At 39.5% G+C, this 27,588-nt stretch overlaps 1 protein-coding gene across 2 annotated transcripts in view; it reads right to left on the bottom strand.

The window, feature by feature from the left end:
* TRPM3 (transient receptor potential cation channel subfamily M member 3) overlaps positions 1-27,588 on the bottom strand; it is a 287,376-nt gene that overhangs the window by 74,525 nt on the left and 185,263 nt on the right. For both annotated transcript variants that reach the window (XM_076361851.1, XM_076361852.1), the window contains exon 8: positions 19,921-20,044. In XM_076361851.1, the coding sequence (XP_076217966.1) occupies positions 19,921-20,044 (124 nt within the window). The remainder of the gene's footprint in view (positions 1-19,920; positions 20,045-27,588) is intronic.

Raw genomic sequence — 27,588 nt, 5'->3', positions numbered from 1 at the left:
AGAATAGAATAGAATAGAATAGAATAGTTCCAGTGGGAAGGGACCTACAATGATCACCTAGTCCAACTGCCTGGCCACTTCAGGGCTGACCAAAAGTTAAAGCATGTTATTAAGGGCATTGTCCAAATGCCTCTTAAACACTGACAGGCATGGGGCATCGACCACCTCTCTAGGAAACCTGTTCCAGGTTTTCACCACCCTCTCAGTAAAGAAATATTTCCTGATGTTTCTCCTAATATTTTTCCTAACGTTTTTCTTATCTCCTTAATGACTGGCAAGGAAGCTTTCCCTGCAGTGCAGGCAGTCTGCTCCTCTGACCTGTAGAGCACAGGTAATGTGGGTATAAATACACATTTCTATGTATGTCTCATCTCAAAACACAATAAAAATGTGAGCTGATGAGATCAGCCCCTCTACTGTACATGCTCATGATGTGCTTCCCATGCCACAGATGATGAACTGTGCCACACAGGTTAGCAGCCAGGCCGGCAGGTCAGAAGGCAGAAGGAAGAGAAAGCCTTCCTCCCTTACCCAGTGGGAAAAAGTAACATCTCCCTTCTCATGGGCAGCTCTGGCAGGTGCTGACAATAAGCGGGTGAATGCAGTGTTGCCACATAACAGTCTGATCATAACATGCTCACAATGCTTTGCAATTTCCCACACAATTTTTGCAGCAACAGGCATCTCCGTAGCACTGAAGGGAAGCGTGACAGCCTGGCAAGCAGATCAGCTAATGCTGGGAATGTCTTGTTTGTGCCACTGCGCTTGGTGGCACCAGTGCATGGCAAAATGCCCTTCTTCTTCTCCTCTAAGGCCAAAGGTGAAGCAGTCTGCACATCGGGGACTGAAAATACTGAACAACAGAAGTTCAGCAGAAAAACAAAGTACATCTCAAACTAAACACATGCTCAGTGAACTCCCAGCTTAAGTAAAAGGCATCATATAAATTGCAAGCACTGAACAGCTTAGCACCACAGGAAAACTAAGGGAAGCACTTTGCATGTATTGGACAACATATAACCCTAAATTTCCATCTTCTCTTTCACCCCTCTTCCCTGCATGCCTCAGAAAAATAAACCCACTTCAACAGAACAAATTGCTGCTGTATTAAAAATAAAATATAACTATGTAATTTAGTTATGTTAGAATAAAAAAGCTGTCTTTCCACAGTAACTATCACTTCATTATTATTTTTAAGAGGTCTAGCATAATTCAAGTAGTAAAATAAAGAAAAGGAAGAAAAATAGTTGGGAAAAAAGACGGACATGGAAAGAGTGCTCAGACTCATACCAGAATTACAATAATTTTGGGGGTCATGACCAAGTCTGAACAAGAATTTTAGACAGAACCAAGGCAAAATATCATACTTCATTTCAAAATGCTGCAAGTTTAGTAGCTCAAAGACTCAGCTGGTACTGTGGACTTTTGCCTGTTCTGAATGCACAAAATCTTTTAGGACGGTAAACAGATATGTTCAGCCTCTCCTTATGGTTTAGGTTAACTGTAACTATCCACAGCTGCCTTCTCTCTGGCGGATGCACTCCTCCTGTTTGAACTACCTGAGCTTTGGTCCAGGCAGATGCTTAACAAGTAGGCCTAATCAAAGTTAATCGTATTGTGTGACGTTATCAGTGAGAACTCATCACCAACGCCCCAAAAAATGGTTTGGCTAGAGACTGGGCTGATAAGCGGCTGAAACTGTATTAACACAGCAGAAAACCTGACTACAAATCAACCACTTCACACTATAAATATCTTCAGCCATCAGGGCCTTTTGAGCTCTCCCTCCATAGCAGCTGGCTGCATGGCAGTGATCTCCCCTTGAGTAGGGACGCCTCTCAAGGTTAACCCACGAGGCTGAGAGATCCCTTACCTGACACCAGACATAGATGGGTTGGTAAGCGGCATTTTTTGCATGCATGTAACATTTGAGATATGTATAGTAAGCTTATGCTATAATCTTTGTATCCCATACTAACTTTAAGTGTAGTAAATAGTAAAGTATTGACCACCAATCCATCTGTACTTATTAAATATTTTACATACCTAAATTCACTGATTAGAACTCAATAAACTAACTACTAGATCAGATCTGTCTGAGTGATCTCTGAGTCTTCTCCTGCAACACTCTCCTGTCACAGGTCCTGAAGATGATTTCGGACAACCTGCAGCACCTTACTACTCGTACTCATGCAGGTTTTTTTGTTTTTTTCACAACCAGTCATCCTTTGAACTGTTGCCTCTCAACCTGGTGAAACAGCTTTTTATCAATCTGGACCTCACAGGCAGGTCTTTGCCCTGTCATGGTTTCCTATGGTTTTGGGAAGATCGTTTGTTTCTTCTTTCCACTATTGCCCTAAAGCTTGACCAATGTTTTTGTTTATTCACAAAGTGGAGGATTTAAAATAGGACTGCACTGTAATTAGGCGAGGATCCAACTTTGTCATACTGTTGATAAAATCTTTATCTCCGTTGATAAAATCTGCAGCATTCTTCAGGTATAACTTGTTTGCCTTGTATCTTTGCCAGATGTGTGGGTTGCTTTCACTATTGGATGTCAGAAGTATTTGAGTATAGTGACATTTGCTTTTAAATGGCTAAAGGAAGATATTTCAGCACTCATGGGTCTGCAGAATGAATTTTGCAAGATGAGGCTTAAAGCTGCAGCATGCTGGCTGCTGAACCATTTGTATCATCATCACTTCTACTGTACCTGGCAAAGCCAGATCATTATCAAACCACGTAGCTGCAGCTTTTGTTCTCCTTCAGTAACTATTTATGATCCAGGGACAGGGCAGCGGGACTGGAGGAGTACCGCTGCTATGTTTTGAGTCCCAGACTAGCAGCCTGTGAGGAATCCTCAGCATCTCAAGCAGACCTGTATTGCTTATCCAGTGCAGCTTTATGGTAGACTGCTGTCGTGTTTGAATGATTCATTAATGAAGAGGGCTGCACACTCCCCCTGCCTTTTCTCACAATTTCTATTGGAAATGCATCCCCAAATGCTTCCCCCTTTTTTTTTCCTGTCACATTTAAATGTGGATAAAAAGAGAAAATAAACAAGCTTTGTAAAACACTGAGAGAGGCAGAAAAACATACAATTTGTTGTTGGATGAGATCCTAGAGTCTTGTGCTAAAGACTCTCTTGACCTTTCCAGAAAGAAAGCATGAATTTTGTTTCTGCATTTTATGAGTACGGTTATGAGGAGACAGCAATTGTTCCTAAAATGTGGATTTACTTCTTTACTTATACAGTCTTTGTAGTTTTTCCAGCATCCTTTAATTTTTGTAGTCAGAGGCGTGAGGAAATAGGGACACATCCTAAAGTATTTATGCAGACTTTACACTTAGAATTGTTCAATATCTCTAGGTCTCAGAAAACCTATCCGTCTGCCTTGCTGGAGACCTGTTCTTCTAGTGATTTCTTTTCCCCCAATTAACAGGTAAGAATTTTTTTGCAATATAGTCATCTAGTTTCAAGAGTCAATAATGTATCTGACATCTTGCTAGTTGCCATTTACAGGTGCTGTGGTGGGTAAATCACTGCAGAGAACTGAGGAACAACACATCGATGCTGTTAAAATAGGACATTGACTAAAGCCCTGTTAGAACGGCCTACAGATGCTACTGCACTAGTGTATATAAAACTGCTGTGCTAAAGGAAAATATCTGGGTCAGTAAACTCTGTTCCCAGCTACCTCTTGCTGGATGAATGTCTGCCACTGAAATGCAAAAATAACAGTAAATTAAAGGCTTAGAAACCCACTTAAAAACTCATTACTAAAGAAAAAAAGAAAGCCTTTCTTCTCTAAATGAAAAGAAGATACAGTGCCCAAGAGCCATTCACCTTTAAAAAGACCTCCTGTAGTCCCGTTTAAGCCTGTTGTTGAGTCCTAGCCTCTGTACAACTTTAGTGAAAAAAATAAAAGGAAAAATAACCTAGTAAGGTGTGTATATGAAATCCAGGACATCTAATTATAAAAAAATAAACCCCAAGAAGTTGGGGTTAAAAAGTAATACATGCTTAAGACTTGCTTACCCTGCCAAAACAAAACAAGGGGTAAGAGTTGCAGTATTAGTCAGACTACCACTAGCCATTCTTTTACGTTGCTGTGAAAAAGGAAAGATTAGTTTAAACTGAGAAGTTTTCTTTATGCTGATCTGATTCAAACTGTATATATAAAATGGTTTTATATTTTTCTGAGCATAATGGAATTGTATTAGAAAGAAAAACTACCATTTACCCTACTCGGCTATTTCTTTTGAGCTGAAAAACAATTTACGTTCAAAGAAGAAAAAAATCCAAAAATCAAGTACTCTTTTTTTCTCGCAGGGATTTGGGCCACATTATTACTTCCATGTAGCTGGTAGTTTCAACTGTTGATGTTAAACTCAATTATTTTAAAAGAACAGTTTTTTCTGTTCCTCTGCCACCACTTTGGGTATTTCAGGGTTGGTCTTTTTTCGATTTCCTCCTTTCTTTCCTCAGTGTTCACACTACTTCTTGGCTTGAAATGAGTTTTTCAGGTAATTGCCTGAGGCATCTCAGTGGACAAGTGTGACTTCCAACAGCAATTTTTTTTTTAATATACTTTTCTTCTTTTCTTTACAAATACAATAGAAGCTGATGTTAACATCCCTCACAAATACAAAACTGTATAGCACCGCACTGAAAAAAGAGTTAAATCTGCAGATGAAAACACACCTGAAACAGACAAGCAAAAATGCCTCTGAGTCACCAATAAAGGCTGCAACAACAAGCTGCAAAAACATTGCTAATAAACATCCAGATTCTTGCTAAATGTAACTCTAACGTCTGGATTTCTTTTGATATGCCCATAGTGACCTACTTGTGAAGTACAGTAGATAGCAGCTACTTCCAATTCTGGGGGCAGCTGGGCAAGGAACACCAGCTCTGCTGGGCTCCTCTCAGGAGGAGGTGGTTGGGACCCACCAGTCAAACCCTTGTGTCACAAGACTACCTCTCATTTGCCTCCATAAAACCTGCCTGAGTGAAATGCATGAGGTTTGGCCTTAAAAGCGGGAAAAGACAACCCCCCAAAAAAAAAAACCTTGAAAGGTTTTCTCTCTACCTCACTGCAGATTTTACTGAAGTGTCTTAATGTGAACAGGATCAACTTCCAGGAGAAAAACCTAGCTGTGTCCTAATTCTTCCTAGGAAAACATGGTAGGAGATCACTGAGCCAAAACAGACCTTCTTTGCAAGCACAATGATTGCAGCACATTGTGATACTTGCCAGCAATCATTACAGTCCAGCAGGGTAGAAAACTAATTTTCAGGCAGGGCAGGTAGAAAGCAAGTAAAACCATGAAGAGATGGAGAAAAAAAAAAAAGGCAGCAGGACAGAAAGTAAGGCTGGGGGGGGGGGTGGGGGTGGGGAGGTGGAGCAGGGGGAAGAGATTATCTGACCTTAGACTTTATGAAAAGCACACATTTCAAAACAGCTCTGCTTTCTGTTTAGCACCAGCTCCATTCTTGTTTTACAGATTATTTTTTATTTCCCTTTCCTCTACATAGTTTCTGGCTCAGCAGGGTCAGTTTAACCTAACATGATGCATTCTGTTGTTTTCCTGCCTTCACACTGATACTGCATTGCACTTCTATAGGCAAAGTCAGGTAATACTGTCTTACCTGAGAGCAGTGAATACCAAACAGACTTTCAGAAATTATTCACACACTGAGAGACACAGATACTACATTGCCACTTAGGATTTCCCAAGTTCTGTATGTGTATAAATGCAGGGTTATGTTAGAAATACAAATCACAGCTGTCCCTATGCAGATGTGTACATGTGGTCTCCTTAATGGCAGCTGCCGAATCAAAGGACCAGCTAAGAAGAGGATACGTCAAATAGATGCTGAGGAGGGAAAATGTGATCAAACAGAAAGCAAATGAAGTCATAAGTGAGACAACCCCTGAAGTGGCAGGAGCACTGAGGTATTTAGGAGGACAAGGAACAGGTTGTAATAGGTTGTAATAGGTTCTAATCATAAAATTTCTGAATTCTTACAACTTGTTCCCCTGCCTGGTTCCTCAATAACTGTTCACATTTCTGTCCCTTACTAATCTAGGTGAAGCAGACCTATCGTGTGTGGAGAGGCCAGGACTTGTGCAGAAGACAGGCAGAAGCAGTTCTAGTGCCCTGATGAGCAAGTCATATAGACCTATAAGAAATTCCTTGACACAAAAATTTGTTTGTTTTGCTTTATAGAGTCCTCTCTAAGCCAGTATAGCTGTGTCACAGTTTGCTCTATTCAGGCCTAACTGGATATACAAATGATAAACCTTCATCAGTATGAGCTGCTACACTGCAAACAGGTTTGTACTCTACACGGACAAAGTTGATTTTACCCCTAGAATGAGAAGCAAGAACAATAGGTAGGGTCAGCAGCCACAGTCATCATTAACTCCAAATTTGCCAGGTCATAGGATGAGAATTAATGTAAAAAACTATTTTGAAATAGTTTAAAATAGCGTTTGGTGAAATTAATCACAGGACATAAAAATTCTTCCCAACTACCAGCATATTCAGTTCCGCTTTTAATGCCTTTTCTAACCAAAAAGTGAGTCCTTCCCTCCCACCACACCACTTTTTTCCTAGTACTTACTGTGAAAACTCCACAGAGAGGGAAGGGCTTCTTTTGTTCAAGGCTAGTATAAGGTCCCAGGACTGAATTTGAATAGCTATGCAGCACCAGGCTGTACTTAGTATTTCTAAAATATTCTATTACATGTGAACATTTATTTTTTTGCAGTAAGGTTAACCTCAACCACTTCAGAGTATAAAAAGTGAGCTGAAATATATTCAGATTTTGAGTTTGTATTTGTTTGGAGAGAGAGGAAACACCACCAAATCAGCAGGGAGAATGCAGTGCACACCTGCACGGAAAGGCATTTTACCCTCTGTCATGAAGGAGATGAGAGATGAAGAAAAAAAATCGTTCTCTACACCTCAGATTGACGGTGCCTGCTGACAATGGATAGCTGAAGACAGAGGAAAAAAACAGGGTAGCAGTGGTGAGAGCAGAGAAAGCAGCCAAGAGTGCTCTCTTTACATACTGTATTCATAGCATCTTAAGAATGCTGCAAATTATTCATGCTTTTAGAGATGGAGTTGTTTCTCACTGTCATTTCACTATGACATCAGGAGAAAACATACGGTGATTTAAAATTCATTCAAAGTGATTTTTTTTCTGCTATCTCCAGAAAATTTTTGAATGTCTTTAAATCTCACCTCTGATAAACACACAAATTGTTTGTATGCATCTCAGTTACATAAGTCAGAAAAAAAATCTCCCTTTTCTACAAAAAAGCAGATGCAATTGTGAATACAACCTGAAACTCTCCTGTTTGAGAGCACGGGTTCGTTCAGCAAAATAGGCAATTCCTTCCAGAGTACATGTTGATATTTATAATGTAGCTAGGCCTACCTGAATATTCAGAGGAAAATTACCCTGAAAAAAAAAATGAGAATTTGATAAAAAAAAAAACATTAAAGGAGGTCAGTTATGCAAAGCCTCAAAATGGTTCAGATAAGAGGGGAAAGCATTTCCTTTTTTTGTGCAATGAAAAATCCTGTTTAACTCAGGGGAAAAGCTGCTTAATGTGGAGGCATAACAAAGATCAAAGTGAGCAGGTGAGTCAATAGATAATACTGCGGAAGAAAGGGGGTGACCAAATAAGACAAAATTCAGGAATAGAAAGATTAGAGAGAATTATATTTAGGGAAAACCTAAATTAAGTGGTCTGCTATTCTGAGGAGTAAGAAAGAGAATTCCAAATGAGGAAATAAGAGGGAGCAGACATGACAGCAGAAGTTTGAATGCTGGTTGTAAAGTTTTTAAATTTTACGTCTCCCGCTAAATATGTGCTCTTCTGAGGAAAGGAAAAAGAAAAGTCCGTATTTAGCATGGGGAAAGGCTATCCCAGTGTTTGGGAGCCAGGGCTTACCTGGGCAGACCTGCATTAATTCCTAACTTTGTTCCTGGCTTCCTGTTGGAACCTGGACAACACCTTCCACCGTGTCTTATTTTTATTTAAATATGAGAATTAATTATATCCTTAAGCAGTAAAACGCCATTAGTTATTGAGGATTGTGGATACTACAGCTGTGAAGATCACATCAGCATGTAAATAGAACTGTAGCTCAAAAGTTGAGATAAATGTTAATTCTATAGTAAAGCTAATAGCTGCAGTTGTTAACTTTGATAATCTCATTGTGAAATCCTTTTTCTTCACATTTTTCTTTGATCCAATAATTTGCCATAGACTCATTGCCTGGTAAGAAGCAGGGAACAAACAAAAAAATCAGTGCTTATAAGAAGGACAGCAATTCTGCGATTGAGGAGCCATCTAGGTGCACAGAAGATAATTTGACAGAAATTACTGTAAAAGTTTGGCTTCCCCCGTAATTGGTAGCTTTTGTTCCAGACTGACAGCTGTGTCAACCCCTTAATGACTGAAGAGAAAAGGCTATGGAAATCTCACAGCTCTGTCCCATGTAAAAAACTTTGTATTTTATAATGTGCACATACTTTTTAAGCCTTACGGCACTGTCAACATTTTGGAATGGAATATGCATATTTTCCAGTGGAATAAATGACCAAAAATATGTTTTAGCAGTAAAAACATTGAAAACAATCCTTTTCCCTTGTACAACAGGTTTCGTGCTGTTGTTACATTAGGTGATTTATGACTCTATTCAGGCAGTGAAATACCAGTCCCTGATTTTAAAGTTGAAGAAACATGAATAAATATAAATTGTAAGTCACAAAGCATATAAGCAGGGCAATAGAATTTAGACGTTGTTCTTTAAATCACTGTGCACATCAACAGACTGTGATGATAAACACAGACGTGTTTCCATGTAGACTTGCAGCGTTTTAACTGGTTAATAACAGCCACAAAGAGAAATGGTTTTGGGTGATGAGATAGGCATTTTCATTCAAACATTCGTGTAATCTGAGCTCTTCCATCACCCTGGTTCAGGAAAGAAATGTGGAGTAAATGGATGTAGTTCACTTCCTCCACTACTTCTACTGTAGACAGGATTCTCGGAAGTATTGACAAGACACTACCTTTATAGATTTTCTTCTGAAAACATAAAATGACTTAAATAGGTAGAACGGGACATGAGTAGTACAGTAAATAAAATAAAGAAGCTTTATCATCTGGAAGGCTCTGACATCTGTATCCCAAGTAATAGGAGTTAAGACCAATTGAAATCTAGAATACAGGAGTTTATTAACCCCACTGGTCCCAAAGCAGCTGTTATCTACAAAAATTGATCCACTGATGATATAAGAATCATGCATGGGTTCTACCACATACCAAGGAGAAGCCTGAATAAAATGCTTTTAAAGGAGATGTTAGCTGCCATGTAACCCCATCAAATGGGTATTTCTTCCAGAAAGCACTCTTATTCTGACAGATGAGCATGCACCCATGCCACAGACCGGAGGGGTTAGAGTCAACTTCTATCTATGTGTGTGTCTAACCTTCTGAGTAAGACCTGTGTGCATACCATTTGAGCTTTGTTTTACATTTAGAGTCTCAGTTATCTCTGGTCTTTATGTGGGTGGGTGCCCCTACACAAGTCCTATTATCTCATTCTGGGTAGCTAAGAACTGGCAGCAAATCACAGTCTTAGACAGTTTTACTCTTGAATAAATAGGCTCCTTTTGGCACTTAACCTTGGATCTGCAATGTCTCTGCTGTCCTGCTAAACTGACAGTTCTGGGTAGGACAATTTCTGTAAAAACTAGCCAAGCAAGCTAATGTCGTTCTGGGTTTTTAGTGAGGAAATTTAACCTGTAACCCACCTCTTGCTCACAGATACTAAGCAATGTAAAACTGAATTGTTTTTCAAGGCAAAGTTTAATAAAAAAGCCACGGGTGATGTAAAAAGCTCATCACTGAGATTGATAGACCTAATATTCTGTTATTTTAAAAGAACAAGATTTCAGTTTGGTCATTCCCACTGCTGTATATACTGAAAAATTATGTCTTGCAAGTCATTGCCCTAAACAATGTTGTCTGCAGGACTTACATGCACACATATGTCTTCTAATCTGAACTGAAAATGCTGACCTTAGAAGGAAGTATGGTGAGTTGGTTGTGTGGCAATGGTATTAAAGCTGGGGACTCTTGCTCCATCTTAAACTTCAATTTCTAGTTTGCTTTGCAACATATTTTCAAATAGTCTGACAGTACATGGATGCCCAGCTTGCTGTAGATGATGCAGGCGTATGTCTATTCTGTATTTAGGCTGACAACAATGTCATGATAACACACAGAAACCAAGCAGCAAAAATAGCCACAAACCATTAGTTTCCTAGCTGGTTTGCTGGTGAGACTAAGTAGGTAATATTTGGAAAAGGCAGCTCACTTAGCGCAAGATATTCCTATAGGATGGCAAATTTGCAGTTGCTGTTGTATCTACACAGAACCTGCACCTCATACAGTGGGCTCCTCATCTATGACTAAGGTATTATAGCAGTAATGAGTGGGTCTCCGTGCCCCATCTGAAGCCACAGGAAGAGTAATTATATTTTCTAAGAAAGGCAAAAGAAATTACAACTCCCCAGACACAACAGAGCCAGGGAATAAGAAAGGTTTCTTAACAGTATTGTGGAGTTTATAAAGTGCATGGAACCCTTCCTGATTGCAAAAATTGGTCTATATTATCTAATGTGGAAGTTGCTGTGTCACACAGTACTGTTTTGCCTTTACTTTTGTTATTGGGACAATTGACAGATCTGTATAATGATTCAGTGTGCATTTCCCAGAATTACTTGTTAATAGTGTAAATGGGGTAATGGATATTTTCACAAGCTTATATTTTTAAAGGGAAAAGAAACATTCTAAATTTAATTTCTATAGCTGCAATTTTAATCACAGAATACATAGGAAGAGAAGAGACTTGTACTAAGTTGCATTAGTATCTACTAGGTGACTTCATCTGTAATAATTGTGCAGGCAGTATGCACCAACTAAAACAGAAAATACCTACTTTAGTGTGTGTAAACAACAAAAGGAATATTGGACTTTGCAGACTTGTGCTGAAAATGGCACAGCAGAGGTTCAGGATGGACCAAATAACTACCTAAATTGTACACTTTTGCTTCAACAGTAGGTCTGACATTCTTGTGCTTTCTGTTAGCAGAAGCCCTACCTCATCTGACAGCAGTTGAAAAGCAGCTGGTAGGATCAAAAGCTTTTCAAGGCTTCAGTGTAATACAACAGATGCCTTTGTCTTTTTTCTTTTTCTTTTCTTTTTTTTTTTTTTTTTTTTTTTTTATGTATATAGCTGCTTTGCTTGTGGAACTTGTTCTCTGAATTACTGAAATAAAACACCCGGTCCTAGGATTAGATATCATTCTCTGTGGAGTCAATGGCAAAGCCCAGATAATTTCATCTGACTTCTTGGCAGCTGAAAAAACAAAATATGGTTTTATTTCTTTAGCAAAAAGAAATCAAATGAGGTTTGCAGAATTTAAAACTACCCTGTAATCATTATCTTACAATTACTTACAGAGGTAGGGCCTATGTACTAGACTAATCCTATTGATTTGCACTGACTGGATAGGAGAGTTGCTACAATCACTGCTGAAGAGGAATGGCACCTCCATTTTGACACAGAGGACTAATTAGCATCAGTACACTTTATGCTGGAAATCTCACAGGGTGATTCCATGGGAGAGACAAGAGTTGTTTCAGCAACCAGCAGGCCAGTATTTACATGATGCTTTCCTGCTCCATAGAATCACAGAATCATAGAATCATAGAATCATTAAGGTTGGAAAAGACCTCTAAGATCATTGAGTCCAACCGTCGACCCAACACCACCATGCCCACTAAACCATGTCCCTAAGTGCCGCATCTACACATCTTTTAAATACTTCCAGGGATGGGGACTCAACCACCTCCCTGGGCAGCCTGTGCCAATGTTCAACCACTCTTTCGGTAAATAAATTTTTCCTGATATCCAATCTAAACCTCCCCTGGCGCAACTTGAGGCCATTTCCTCTTGTCCTATCGCTAGTTACTTGGGAGAAGAGACCGACACCCACCTCGCTACAACCTCCTTTCAGGTAGTTGTGGAGAACGATAAGGTCTCCCCTCAGCCTCCTCTTCTCCAGACTAAACAACTCCAGTTCCCTCAGCTGCTCCTCACAAAACTTGTTCTCCAGACCCTTCATTAGCTTCGTTGCCCTTCTCTGGACACGCTCCAGCACCTCAACATGCTTCTTGTAGTGAGGGGCCCAAAACTGAACACAGTATTCGAGGTGCAGCCTCACCGGTGCTGAGTAGAGGGGCACGATCACTTCCCTACTCCTGCTGGCCACACTATTTCTGATAGAGGCCAGGATGCCATTGGCCTTCTTGGCCGCCTGGGCACACTGCCGGCCCATGTTCAGCCGGCTGTCAACCAGCACCCCCAGGTCCTTTTCTGACAGGCAGCTTTCCAGCCACTCTTCCCCAAGCCTGTAGCGCTGCATGGGGTTGTTGTAGCTGAAGTGCAGGACCCGGCACTTGGCCTTGTTGAATCTCCTACAGTTGGCCTCGGCCCTTCGATCCAGCCTGTCCAGGTCCCTCTGCAGAGCCTTCCTACCCTCGAGCAGATCAACGCTCCCGCCCAACTTGGTGTCATCTGCAAACTGACTGAGGGAGCACTCGATCCCCTCATCCAGATCATTGATAAAGATATTGAACAAGACCGGCCCCAAAACTGAGCCCTGGGGAACACCGCTCATGACCGGCCGCCAACTGGATTGAACTCCATTCACCACAACTCTCTGGGCCTGGCCGTCCAGCCAGTTTTTTACCCAGCGAAGAGTACACTTGTCCAAGCCGTGAGCCGCCAGTTTCTTCAGGAGAATGCTGTGGGAGATGGTGTCAAAGGCTTTACTGAAGTCCAGGTAGACCACATCCACAGCCTTTCCCTCATCCACTAGGCGAGTCACCTGGCCATAGAAGGAGATCAGGTTGGTCAAGCAAGACCTGCCTCTCATGAACCCATGCTGGCTGGGCCTGATCCCCTGGTTGTCCCGCTCATGCCTTGTGAGTGCCCTCAAGATGAGCCGCTCCATAATCTTCCCCGGCACCGAGGTCAGGCTGACAGGCCTGTAGTTCCCTGGATCCTCCTTCTGTCCCTTCTTGTAGATGGGCATCACATTGGCAAGCCTCCAGTCGTCCGGGACCTCCCCTGTTAACCAGGACTGCTGATAAATGATGGAGAGTGGCTTGGCGAGCTCCTCCGCCAGCTCCCTCAGCACTCTCGGGTGGATCCCATCCGGCCCCATAGACTTGTGAGCGTCCAGGTGGCGTAGCAGGTCATTGACTGCTTCCTCTTGGATTATGGGGGGTTCATCCTGTTCGCCGTCCCTGTCTTCCATCTCAGGGGGCTGAGTACCCTGAGGATAACTGGTCTGCCTGTTAAAGACTGAGGCAAAGAAGGCATTAAGTACCTCAGCCTTCTCCTCATCCTCGGTGACAATGTTCCCCCCCACATCCAATAAAGGATGCAGATTCTCCTTGGCTCTCTTCTTGTCATTAATATATTTGTAAAAACTTTTTTTGTTGTCTTTAACAACAGCGGCCAGATTGTGTTCTAGCTGGGCTTTTGCCTTTCTCATTTCCTCTCTGCACAACCTAACGAGATCCCTGTACTCTTCTTGAGTCGCCTGCCCCTTCTTCCACAAGCGGTAAACTCTCCTTTTTTTCCTGAGTCCCAGCAAGAGCTCCCTGTTCAGCCAGACCAGTTGTCTTCCCCGCCCGTTCTTCTTACGGCACATGGGGACAGCCTGCTCCTGTGCCTTTAAGACTTCCTTCTTGATTGTCCAGCCTTCCTGGACCCCTTTGCCCTTCAGAACTGTCTCCCACGGGACTCTCTCAACCAGCGTCCTGAACAGGCCAAAGTCCACCCTCCGGAAGTCCATGGTTGCGGATCTTTACTGCCAAATTACGTGCTGTTCACAGCAACTATACTCCTGCAGGAACTGCGGTTGATTTTTACTGTTTGAGAAGTCACCAAGCCCTCTTCTGACTCCTCTATAAAAAAGATTCCAGCAGCATTAAAAAGTCTTAACTGAAATAATTTATTTGTTTTAGAAGCCATATTTCTTTAAAAAATGGATCTGAATGAACTTTTTAACCTTTGGCAAGGGAGAAATAAATGAAGTGACAATATGCTGTTAAATTCTTAAAAGTCCATCTGATTTAGCTAATATTTAATTCAGAACATATCTATGTGTATGCTAATAAACAGTTGCAGATGGTGTTTAATTAACATACAAATTCACTGAGCCTGCACATCTAGCTGAAAAGCACAATGTTTTTTGCAGCCAGGATATGATCAAGTCAAGCTCTTCCCAGTATAAACTCTTCCAGAAACATAGACAGGTTTGCTCCAGCCTTTTCAGTCAGACAAAACTGAAACCACCGGAGATGAATAGGTCTTATTCATAGTCCAAATAGAAAAGAAACTGCTAAATCATTCAACATCTTCCCTGTACTTCGGGTAAGTAACCAATAAGCTGAGTCAAAGCCCTGCATTAGTAAGATAGTATTGGGGTATGAATGTTAGCCTTGCAACACAGCCTGCTCATGCACTGTACATTTCTGGACAATTTGGATCCATCCCTGTTTGAAAGAAAAACACAATAAATAGCAAGCACCTTCATGATGCAGGTTGTCTTGATCTCAGCTCAATGCACTCAGCTACTTCAACACGACACCTGCTTTGTTCAATCTGACAGCACCAGAGTTGCAACTTAGTCACGAAGTCATCTGGAATGACCTATTACCATATATATACACTCAGCAACACAAGGGAGAAGTAAGGTTTACACTATCCCCAAGCAGCCATTATGTTCATGTACACTGAAGTACAGGAATAACAGAGTAAAGGAGAGCCAAGTAAAAAGTATACATTACTTGCTGACAGGAGATAGAGATGGGATTTTATTGTTTCTCTTTTAGCAAGAAACTAATTAAATTGTGTCTGTTGCTTCTATGTGGAAATGAGTTTCAGGAATTCATGGATGCACACAAACCTATGACCATCATCCATACGCTCTTTGTTCTGCAAATCCTTCTTGTAATGCAGTGGTAGGCAATGACACTATCAGTCTGGTTAATGTAGTAACTGAACCTTCAAATATTCAAGGAAAAAAATTAGCAGAAAATGGTCATGGCAGTAATAAGAAAACAAACTTAACCAGCAGGTGGTACACAGTCTTTACTGCTGGTGTTAAGGTGCCATTTTTTGATTACTAAGGTACTAAGATCGGACCTATCTTGATTCACAGCAAATGCCTTTTCTATTAAATGGATATAAGATTAGGTCTATTCACTCTCAAAGCACTATTTTGGAAGCATTAGTTTTATGACAAATCTATTTCACTGCAACAAATGTGGTTGTTTTCAGGGCCATGGACCTTTCTGGCTTGCCAAAGTGGCCTTTCCCAGTGCTTGCCCAATGAAGCTCCACAGATGGACCCATGCAGCTTGTTGGAAAGCACATTCTGGCTTCTGAGAAATTCACATTGTGATTTGTGAACAAAGCACTCCAGCAACATGCCAGTCTAATCTGCAAAATGATTAAGTACTCCTAAAAGAATGGAGCAGCCTGTATTTGTCAGAAATCTCAAACGCCAGAATTACTGTCTTTAAGGGAAAATAATAAGGCTAATTTGTTTACGGAGACAGAAATAAATACTTCTTTGCATAGCTGGAAACAGATGTCTGAACTACAACCCAACACAACGTGTTTTCAGGGACTGTCTGAAGTGAACTCTCCTAGCCTGCTATCTGACTGATTCCCTTCCTCACTGTCACTTGAGTCCGGGACCAAGCTGCAGCTGCAGTGGGAAATGTCCCTGCCAGACTGAGTCCTCAGACAGTGCCCTCACCTGCTCTTTGTATTCTGAGATCAGCAAGGTAACCACAGTAAAACTAAAGATCAAAAATACCCTTGAAATCTGTCTCATTCTACTTTTTTTTCTTTTTTTTTTTTTTATGGAATTCCATCTTATTGTAGATTTGGACTAATTGATATGGAATGCAAATGTCCTAAGGAAAAAATTCTTCTTTCTTTTCTTAAATTCTCCCTCCCCTCCATTTCTTTTCTTTTTTTTTTTTTTTTTTTTTTTTTTTTTGTGGCAGGCAAGGTATCGTCAAATGGGCTGTTTTAGCTTCTCATGAGCTGCATGCGGGACGATGGGAACATGTAGAAAAAGTGTTCATGCTGCTTTTTGAAAAAAAGTGTGGACTAGAGTTTACAATACTGCTTCCTGCTCACTTAGCTTTGGTGAGCCTTCATGCTCCTATTTTAGGAACTTCTTGGCACAAACTTTTTTTGAATGTTATGTAAACGTGACAGTAGAGAATCTCCATAAACTGTATACAAAACACTCTCCTACCCTTGTAATCTACAGTTACATATACAGAACTGTATAGTCTACTTCATTTGAAATAGATTTTTATACCATAGACCTCATTAAGCACCTTGGTCCAAATACATTTCTGAATATAAACTCTGATGCTTGCAGTATCATCACAGCTAAGTTTACTATTTAATTAAAAATACTCATTAAACTGAGAAGTGGAATTTGCTCTGTCTTGCAAACCTAACAGACTTAGGTCTCTCCTCTGCTATGGCCACTCCTTATCATCCAGCTGGTGTACTCAGATTTTATTCAACAAACAAACTTACACTTTATCAAATAAATGGATCATTGTGCATCATAATAATGATGCTCCCTGGGCATACAATTCAGAGACTGTTCTCTAAGAGTGAAGTCCAAAATGTCAGAACTTGAAAAATCTGATGTTCTGTGAAGGGAGTAATTTTTGTTATGATTAGGCTTTTTCCCTGGCCACCACACTTACGTCAAATTTATAAAAGAGATGCCAGTCTTTTTACACATTCTAAGTAGGTAGAGTAGGAAAAATTATTTCAAAGATAGCTTTTTGTTCCTTTCCAGAGATTAACTTGCATTTTATTTTCTCTCTCCACATCTGTGATTCATCTGTATTTATGTACTTTACTATAAGAGCATCTTCCTGCCTGTACCCTCTTTGCACTTAATTGTTTAGCGGCACACTGTAATATGACAAGCCTCTCCTTCACCGTCTACTTTTTACCCTATGAATTCAGCAGCCACAAAGTCAGACAGTCAGGCACACTGACCATGAACTTAGGGAAAATAACCATGATGAATTTGGCTGCTGCTGAGCTCTCTGAGAGTCTTTTGCATCTTCCTTGTATTTGTTTCTCTAGGGAGAGGGGAGATCAGACTAATGATGAAGTCAGTTCATCAAGCAGTGTTTTGTCTTATGCACAACCAAATCAGAAGGTCAAGCCTGAGGAAGGACAAGAGCTGGGACAGATGTGAAAATATGAAACATCTGGCTTTGTAGAACCAGTGAAGTCACCACTCACTCCTGGGAATACTTCACATCTCCAGGGTCATCCATCTCCTCTGGTAATGCTATCTTCATCATTATGAGTATCATCTTTCTTTTACATTCATATACAAGGTTATGAGTCTTAAAGGACACCATTTGCCTAGTAACCACACCTCAGACATAAAATCTTTCTAGCATACCACTGTTAAAATTGATGCTCTGAGTACAACTGAGGTACCAGAGAGAAACCGCTTTAATGTATTCTCTTTACATATGGTTGGGTTAGTGGTGTAAATTTAAATTCAGAACACCTAATTTTGGGCAAACCATCTCCTGGCTAATAGGTCTTCACAAGATGTGTAGGTAAAGAATGTCAGTGGTGACAGAGGTTACACATCTGCAAAGAAACTTGTAACAAATGCATAACCCTGTTTGGAATAAAAATCTTGATGTGAATACTGCAGACAAGAACTTCACACTTAAGTTTGCAGTAGCAGAGTTTGTTCAAAGCCTAACAACCAGTTCTGGATTTAGATGTCTGGAACAATCCAGAATTGCATTTTTCCAGTCTTGGTAATTCAATGTCTGCCTCTACTTTCTATTCTTCATTCCTTCCTGCCTTTCCTCCTTCCTGCCTTCCTACCTCCCTTGCTCCCTCCCTTTTGCTCTCCCTCTCTCTCTCCCTCCCTTCCTCATTCCTTTCTTCAATCTTCTATCATTAAGTAAGTTTTTTATGTTTGCATGCAGAACACTGGTTCATAAGTAGGTCCTATATGTATATATTATTATTATAATCATCATTACATTAACAGAAATGGGCATAAAATAATTAATGCTGTTTCCCTAAGGAGGTTCTCTCTGCTAATCATTGATAAGAAATGTTACAGCAAATTCAACATTAAGGTAGACTGAGGCACATATGTACTACATATGTAAAGCAAACTCAAGTGCCATGGAGGTCATGGTACATCTTGACAATCATAAATGGATAGGAAAAGTATTTCTGTAGCACAATCATATTTTTCTGAGAGTCTTTAATGCACAGGAGATTTTGGAGGGGAAAAAAAAAAAAGAAAAAGAAAGAAAAAAGAACTCTCTATCTTGATGTAGTTCACCTAGAGAAGGGATGACTAATCTATACCTTATGGGCTGCACTGACTGCTTGTGAATAGCTAAAGGGTGTTTAAAGTCTGCTATACAGTTTGAATTCTGATTGTGGGAGGAAGAAGGCAGCAGGGACTGCTGTCTGTCCAGTTCCACCAACCATCCACATTGCAATGGCCTAGTGGAACTGCATGCTGCTGTCATGTCTTCCCTGAAAAGTTGTCCTTGGGATTCTCTCCTCTCCACCATTGTCCAAGGTATGTGCCAGGTGATTGTGGTACATGTAAATGATTAGTTGTGCATGAGGAAGGCTGACCACTTTTTGATGGATGCACGAACTGCTGCTTGCTGAACAGAATAGTGCGCTTTGGCAAGTTAAACCATGTAAAGAAATATCTGCTATTTTGCAAAGCTCTGTCTAGAAGGGACGCCTTTTTTTTTTTAACACTTCCTAACCATTTTCCCCATTCCCCTCCAGTGGTATTAATTACTCTATGCCATATTTTCAACTAAAATTAAAAGGCACTGTAGAGGATGAAGTCACAAAAAATTCACACAGTTTCAGAAAATGAAACTTCTGTAAAACAACTGAGTTAATCTTTCCTCTTGCGTGTTACCCTGCACAAAGTGTTGCAGACTGCAATCAGCCTGGAATTCCAGGAAGCTGCAATATGAACCGAAAACAAAGCTTAGAAGAAAGATTAAATTACAAAATTGAAGCATGCCTATTCAGTCAGCTTGTAAGAAATAAAACCCCCTGGAATTGAACCCCAAGTTTTTTACAATGTGATTTTGCTTCAAAAATGCTTCTGCAAAAGCAGCCTCATGGAGTTCCCAGAAATTGTTGAAAGATCTTGTGTTCTTCAAGAAAGTATAAGTTTGTGTTAAAGGAATAGCCTTGCCACTGCAGAATAGGAGCCTTGGAGGCAAGCTATTTTCTTTTCCTGTCACACATCTCCATAATAAAATGATAGCTCTAGTGATACTTGTACAACTCTACAGCATCTTTAAAATATGATCCCAGTGACAGATAAACAATTATACTTCCTTCTGAGGTTTTCTGCAGTTGAATGAGGTAGATTTTTAATCATGATATACCTGAGGATGACTGAAAAGTAATAATATCCATACTCTACTAGCTGAATTTTGTCCTGTCAAAGGAAATGTAGAGGAATTTACAAAGGGAACAGATCTATTGGATTAATCACTTTAAATGAGAAAATATAGGTTAAAGCAAACAAAGCTCAGCATGATGTACTATCCTTTTAGAGTCTGGATCACAGTGATCAGATTTGTGAAATCCTTCAAGAGGCACCTGAAAGACTTGATCAAAACAATGCATTGAGCTCTCTCTTTGCCTCTAAGGAAAGTGTGAACATACCAGCTCCTTCTTCTTCATGCACTCCATGAGGATAATGAAGAGGTGCTGTGCCTGGGTTCGGGTGTATGTGAAAGTCTTCTGTATGGTAACTAGCAACTGGTCCCTCAAAGACTCGTTGATAAGTCTGAAATTCAAAAAGAAAAAATAAAGTAGAAAAATAGACATGAGGGAACATTACAACTTCAGTCAAAGGTCAAACAAATAAGAGCTAGATAACAAATCGCTGCAGGTTGTTTTGGACAGGTTTGAAGGACAGGGATTGTTGAAATCATCAGAGACAAATTGGAAAACACTGTTCTAGAAAAACACTTTGATCATGTTGGGGTCCCTCATCTCCAAACTTTTTATTTCAGTTTCCACATATTGCATGACAGAAGGTCATTCAAACTATCAGCTCTGTGGGATTTCCTAACGAAACCAAGAACCACACTGACAGTCTGGATTTGAGGGAGACCAACACTTCTAGGTGAAGTGAAGACCCCTTTCTATCAGTGACTTAGCAGAATTGAACTCATGGTTCATTTTATGAAACTGGGAGCATTTTTGTTGTCAGTGTTTTTTATTTTAGCTTGAATATCCCAACAGTTCCAATTCACCGTATTGATGCTGCACAGGACCAGGTAAGAAAACAAAAAAAAAATTTCTCTGTTTCTGCGTCCACTAGAAGAAACCATTTTGCTTTTGTTCATGCTGATCTTCCAGGAGCTTAAAGAGTAACCATTTTTATATTCCTCTTCAGTGCTAATGTTAGTACTTGCAAAAAGTGGCTCAACAGCAGAAATAAAAAGTAATATTACATGGAATATTAGTACTTGAACCCTACCCCTTGATATCAAAAAGCCTATTCCTCAGGACTCTTCTGGGTGAAACATTGCTGTTCTTAATGTCTTACAAAATAGTGGGCTCTAATTTAGAACATCTATCCTTTGATGTATGAAAGCTTCTACACTACAGCAGTTTTCTCACTTAAAAATTGTAATTGAGTGTTTCAGATTAGCTGAGTCAGAATGTTTTACAGGATAAGTCATTGTTGTTCATCTGTGGGAATGAAAATCAGAGAATCTTCATGACATATTTTATGACAGAAGATAAGATTTAGCCCTGCAGCAACTGCAAAGAATTATCAGCAGCAGCACAGTATCTAAAAGTCACTGTTAGCTTATGGCAGCTGCTTTGGGAGAACAATGACCAAACCCCTGTTTATTTCATACTTTTGGTAAAAGTTGCCTGTACTTCTCTGCAGCAAGGAAGCCCAAATGAGACTGCAGGATATTCATTGCACAATTGAATTTCAAATATGATTTAACTATCTAGTCTTTATACCTACAGCAAACATGTTAGAAGAGACAATGAATGGGAATGGAAAAGAGGTATAGAGGTGCATAGGAGAATATAGAAGGCCTGGCATATGGAGCACATATGTTCTCTACTCTCTAAATTTGACTTTGTAAATATCCCTGTTGAGTAGGACTTCCAATTCACAAAGAAGCCTGTAAGGCATATGTCAATGTGTTTGGATGAAAATGAGTTTACATGGGGTTTTAGACCATGCTGTGGATCACTGTTCTTTCTATGCCTGGCTCCTCCTGTTGACTTCTACTTTATTACAGACTCCTCTTGAATGGAGAGTCTAGCTCTGCATTTCCTCTTTTCATTGAGGAGCAGTACGGCCCCAGATGTGCTTTTTCCTGGGATACTGGAGAGGCGACAACACTGCATTTACTGCTCACTCACTATGTAAGCATTCCTTCCCTGCAGCGTGACCTGCTTCTCTCACAAAAAGGCAACGTACAATGAGTTAAAACCCCCAGCCCTCTTGGTTGGCAGTAATGAAAGCTGACAGCAGAGGACTTTCTGTGTGGGGGTTATAAGAAAAATAGCCTGACCACCTGTATAGAAGCAAGGATGTTGCGAGCACATGGGAACATGAAACAAGATGTCAGAGCACAGGTAGAAATGTAGATTCACTCCATGTTAAAGAGAATCAACTTGAAAAGGCTGACACCCTGAAAGGTACTAACATACTTTAAGTTGCAGATTAGTAGGTCATATATGATATAAATTCTGAAGCTCCTTTTTTAGGCTTTTTGAAAAAAATCATTTGGAAATTTGTTTTAATCAAGAAGGCTGTTCTTAACAAAATGGTGTTATCGCTGTAAATACAAGTGGTTCGGAACTATGTAACTTTGCATCCTTCAAACTAGGAAAGACAAAAGGGGTTAATCACTAAGAACAAGCTTCCTAAAAGCATCAACTGGAGAATCTAAAAAGAGATTTAAATAAAGTTCTAATTTGCTTTGGAAATGATATATGAAAGTGAAGTACATGACAAACTATGAAACGTATATGAAGTATATGAAAAAATACATGGAATTGGATGGATCTGACATTAGAGAACTTCAGAAAACATTTCCAAAGATTCTGGGATGAAAACCATCCTGTTTTCTCATCATAATTTAATTTTCCTTAAAAAAAGTGTGGAATCCAAACCTGATATTTCATTTCAGAAATTGGCGCTCTCTCAGGCTAACACACACAGACGCAAGGGAAATTTGCTTTCATAACTATTGAGTGAAAGCAGGATTAAGTCCTGAGGCTTCGTAAGCAACCATCACTTTCCTTTCCTGAATTAAAGCTATCAGAAACTGTATCATGTCATAAATTTAAACAGCATGCAAAGCAAACTCCATGCGAAAGATATGGAGTTTTTTCAAAAACAAGTATCAAGAAGTGCTTCCCTAACTACAGGTGTACACATCTGCTGAAATACCACTGCTCAGAAACTTCCCGTTGTCATCATTTGATTTATGCAGTTTTCTAGCCTTACTAAGTACTTTCTGTAACATTTCATTGGTCTGCAATTCTACAGCAAGCCTGTTCAATGTCTTTGTGAGATGAAAAACTGGAAGTGATGGTAATCAGAAATAGAAATAATAATAGCAAGCTTTCTGATAAAGTAATCAAGCTGAGTTAAGCTTTGTGTAAACTGAAATTAGTCATATCAGACTATAGCACATTTACTCCTTAGGAATCGATAAATGTTAGAAGGTATCGGATCAAATTTTCCAATTGTGTAACCCAGCTGGGACAAATATAAACTATGCCAGGCTATTAAAGGCTAAATCTATGATGCATACACCAAATCCAATGCAGGTAAAACAAGTAACTTCACAGACTACTGTGAGCAAAATAACTGGGACTTGCAGGTGGGGTGATGATTTATCCACTCTGCAAAGACAACCACATTTTTTACACATGCAACTTTAGCACACATTTTTAAAAATTACCCATTCCTAATTTTAGACTCGGGGGAAAAGAGATGGCTCCTTGAGTCTTGTGATTAGAGGTCTAATCTGGAACATGGGAGATTCTTGGCCACTAACTTGGTAACAGTATATTCAGCAGCCTCTGTCATGGAATATGAACCTCGTATGCATAAAGCTCCATACGCATAAAACTGCTCACTTTACCAGACTGAAACTCTACGATTATGACTTCCTCAAAGTCAGCGTATTCCCACCTTAAGAAAACTGGATAGTGTCAGATGAAGATAGCATTTTTATCATCTTTCTGCTAGGCTTCAGTTCAGAAAATATTTTGCAACATACCAGTAAAGTCCTGTTTGTGGCATTTTGATGGCATGATTCCCTGAATTCCATTTAATTTGCCATGGAAGCAATACTGCAGGTAACTTGCTCGTGCCTAAAAGAAATGTCCTACAAAAGTACAATTTAACCTGTTCTTTTCTTTCATCCCCCACATACTTCAAATCTGTTCTTTCATTCCCTAAACGCCTAAGATAAGCCCATTTTCCTACCAGTCCAGGTATCCAACTTTTTTTTTTTCCCCAGAGCAGCTGGATTGCTGTTGGAATTTAGATACCTACTATCAAAAATCTGGCATCTAAAGTAGAACTATATACATCTACATTTAGATTCAGAAAAAATATCTACTCATAATTCTTGCTAAGTCTGATTATTATTATTTTTTTTTATAGAAGATGCCAACATTAGTTTTGATGCATCAGATTATCAGAACTGACCTGTATGGCCTTACCATAGGAAAAAAGGGAGAAAGATGTCTTGGATCCATCAGGAGAGGCCACTTAAAAACACTGAAGTGGCAAAGTAAATAAAGTGACATTCTATTTCTGTCCAAGATATGCTGGAAGATTAAATAGCAAAGCAGAACTCCCTTCATTGCTTTGGCCGATGCAGAAGAGACAGATGACAGCATTTTGGCATCCTCCCTCCTCAGGAAGAAATTTTTTTTTAAGTCATGCCTAATATTTGAGGAGATAACAGACTTTCCACTCAATGACGTTACAGTCTTTCAAACTCATGGCATATGATTTGGTAGTGAACATTGGAGAGGATTTGAAAGATCTAGCCCATAGCCAGCTCCCTAAATTATTTAGTCTTTTTTCGCCAGAGATATTTCGTACTGGAGTTGTACAATGTACTAGAGATTTATAAAGATTATGCTCTAACCTGATTTCAAAATGCAAGTTCATGATACATTTTTTTAAACTTATTGTTAGCAAAATGCTTTGAAATTCTCTAAATGAAACAATCTATTCAATGAACTGCATATAATGTGTTTCTAACTTTTCATTTGTGAATTCTTTTTTTTATTTTTTTTTTTAATTCAGGATAAAGAAAATATATCCATAAGATATCAGTGTGATGTGAAAACTATTCCCTGCCCTCCTTTATGGGAAGCTTAGGGGATTTTCTGTTTTAATTATGATTTGCACTTTAGAAAATCACACCATATGTAAGAAACATGACCAGAAGCTCTGCTGATATTTTCTTCCATTGGAATTACAAATAAGACACAGTTGTGCAGCTCTGTGGGACTGACTGAATTTCTCATACTTTTTAAATCCACACATTTTGCATAGCATTGTTATGAAAAGAGACAGAAAATAAATGTAATTATTCCTTCTTTCTATTCAAACAGGGATGATTTCTGGGTGCTTTTATGAGGAATCAGCTTTACTTGCAGCTCTTCACTGGTGGTTGTTCTTCTACAACATTTTCTCCTGGCTATGTTTATTAAATGGTTGTCCCTTCACTAAAAGAGAGATGATTGTATTTCAAAAAAGAAATGACCTTCTATCCAGCTTTTGATTTGCAAAGTACTTTGTTACAAGAGAAAAGTAATGATATCAAAATATGCAATGTGAAAACAATCTTACAAAATAATTCAGATGTGATAGTACCCATGATCCCCAATGATGTGGCAGACACCATGGGGGATACAGAAGACCCACATCATACCGTCATTGTGATTTCTTTTGCTTGAAGTGAAAAATCCCTATATTTTCACTATTAGAAAAAAAGAGATTTAAGTAATATACTACAGTTATGAAGCCTAAAAACCATGCCACAGTGGATGCAGAGACAGATCAATCCAAAGGCAATCTTTAATGATTCTCATATGACGATGCTCATTTAAAGCACAGAGAATGTTTTATGTTTCCTTGTGAACATTAGGCAAGAAGTATATTTTTATGGCATTGAAATGAATTCCTTAAGGGTCTCATGCTTGCAGGAGTAGAGCTGACGGAGTAGTTAATATGCTATAAACTCAGCTTGGAGACTGCATTCGAATATTGGAAGTCATTTCCCATTCTATAAGGAAATATTTGTCTAAGAAGTGAGATAGTTTTAACGTAGTGTTTCATTTTTCTCATTTTAAATTCATCATTTAATTAAAAAAAATCTCTGAGGATTAAAATCTATTGAATGATCCTATAAATAGTTGGACTTTACAGTTGTTTTACTTCCAGCTTGTGCTTTTATGCAAGACAATGAAATGAGAAGGCATCCTTGATTTATACAGTCAAAAATACTTCAGCTTTATGTAGAGGAGCGTTATTAACAACTAGGATATTCACTTAGGGCTTGATAGGGACTAAATTTGGGTCTTTATGATTGATCTTATGTTCTTACCCCTCAATGCTGTTCAACACATTTTCAACTTTTAAGTAAATGAGAAATTAAGTGTTTCAGAGCCTGGACAACCTGACCTTTAAATTAGGGCCAATAGTGATGAGCAGCCAAATAATTCTTCCAGCTCACCACATGGGGAAGGTTGCATTTAAGCCGCCTTCTCATTTAGGTTATCCCGTGTACATAGCTTGTTTGTCATTAAAATGTAAAAGGTACTGGGAACTTACTCAGCTTGCTACCGCTTGTAGCGAAATGTAACCCCCTTGTACTTTCTAAATACTCTGTTCAAGACTCTTCAGATGAAGGCAATATGTAGCCCCTGATATTAAAGTTATGGCAAACTTAAAAAACCCCACCTGCATTAATTCTGCATGTCTGATACTCGTAATGCTAAAACATCAGCTCACTGGGAAACTGCATATCTGCCTTGCCTTCCCCCTGGAACTTCAATAAAAGAGATGAGATACTGAGGCCTCAAAACTGATTTACCTCCAAAGACATCTTTATGTCAAGGTATGCTTCACAGTTCCTTCTGATCTGTTCTTGGTACATCACATAGTTGCAGGCAGCACCTCCTGCAAGGCAGTGCAGGCACAGCTCTCTGTGTTGTGCTGGCAGCCTCATTCCATTGCAGCCCAGTGAAGTCTTGCTTACAGTTACAGTATGCACCCAAATACTGCTCTATGTGAGTGAAATGTCCACCTTTTCATGAGGAAAGCCTATAATCAGGCCTTAAAATAAAGCAGATTCAAGCTTCTTGTCTCTTGTCTTTTCAAGGATACACATACATTGACATTGCAAAGGGGTACTGCACCTTGATTAATATAAAAACTCGTTCCTTTTTCTGCTATGCAAAATCAATTAGGAAGGATAAATAATAAGGAGGGAAGGCAGGCACATCACAATTCTGTGAAACCCAATACAAAAGGACCTGTTGGGCAGATATACAATTGTCCAACACCCTTGAGGATCTCTCTGAGAGGAAGGATTGGCGCCACACTGATCGAAACTCACACAGAGAGCTATATTTTGTCCTCCTTCACCTCCAGATATAGTTCTTTTCCCCCTGAAAACAAACTTTCAAATAAACTTAAAAACTCACAGCAGTGCTTAGTACACATATATACACATTCTTATATGTAGAAAATGAATCCATATCAGTCTGCAATGAGTGAGAATTTAAGACACTGAAAAAACAGCATAATACCAACATGCAAGTGCTGAGTCTGTTGCTGCCATGAATTATGTGGTTTTTGAATGGTTTAGGTCAGATATCCAGTGCATAGCAGTTGGAAGATATCTCGTGTCTTGGAGAAGACCTTGATTCGCAGCCAGCAGCCAGAATTAAAATAGGTTTTTGACTTTACAGTCTGATTGCACAGTGGGCTGCAGAATTAAATTCTGCATGCAATTTGGATGTGCTACATTGATTTAGAGTCTAATAGACACAGTTTTGTATAACCTACTTAGATTCCATCCACCAGAAAAAACTAGTAGCAGAACTCAGTTAATGTGCCAATTATTCAGTATTCTCCTCATATTGCTAAGCACTATTCAAAAGCAGGTTACAGAGGGGGAAAAATACCTAATTTGCATCTGAAGTCCAATGTATTTGGGTAAAATATTTTTATGAATATAAATAATATTGGTATTTCACTTGTGGTATTCTTAAAAATATCATTGCATTTTAGACTGAAGTTTTCTGAAGCAG

This window comes from Aptenodytes patagonicus, chromosome Z (assembly GCF_965638725.1).
Source record: "Aptenodytes patagonicus chromosome Z, bAptPat1.pri.cur, whole genome shotgun sequence".
NCBI lineage: Eukaryota > Metazoa > Chordata > Aves > Sphenisciformes > Spheniscidae > Aptenodytes > Aptenodytes patagonicus.
This window is presented reverse-complemented; position numbering and strand designations above follow the sequence as displayed.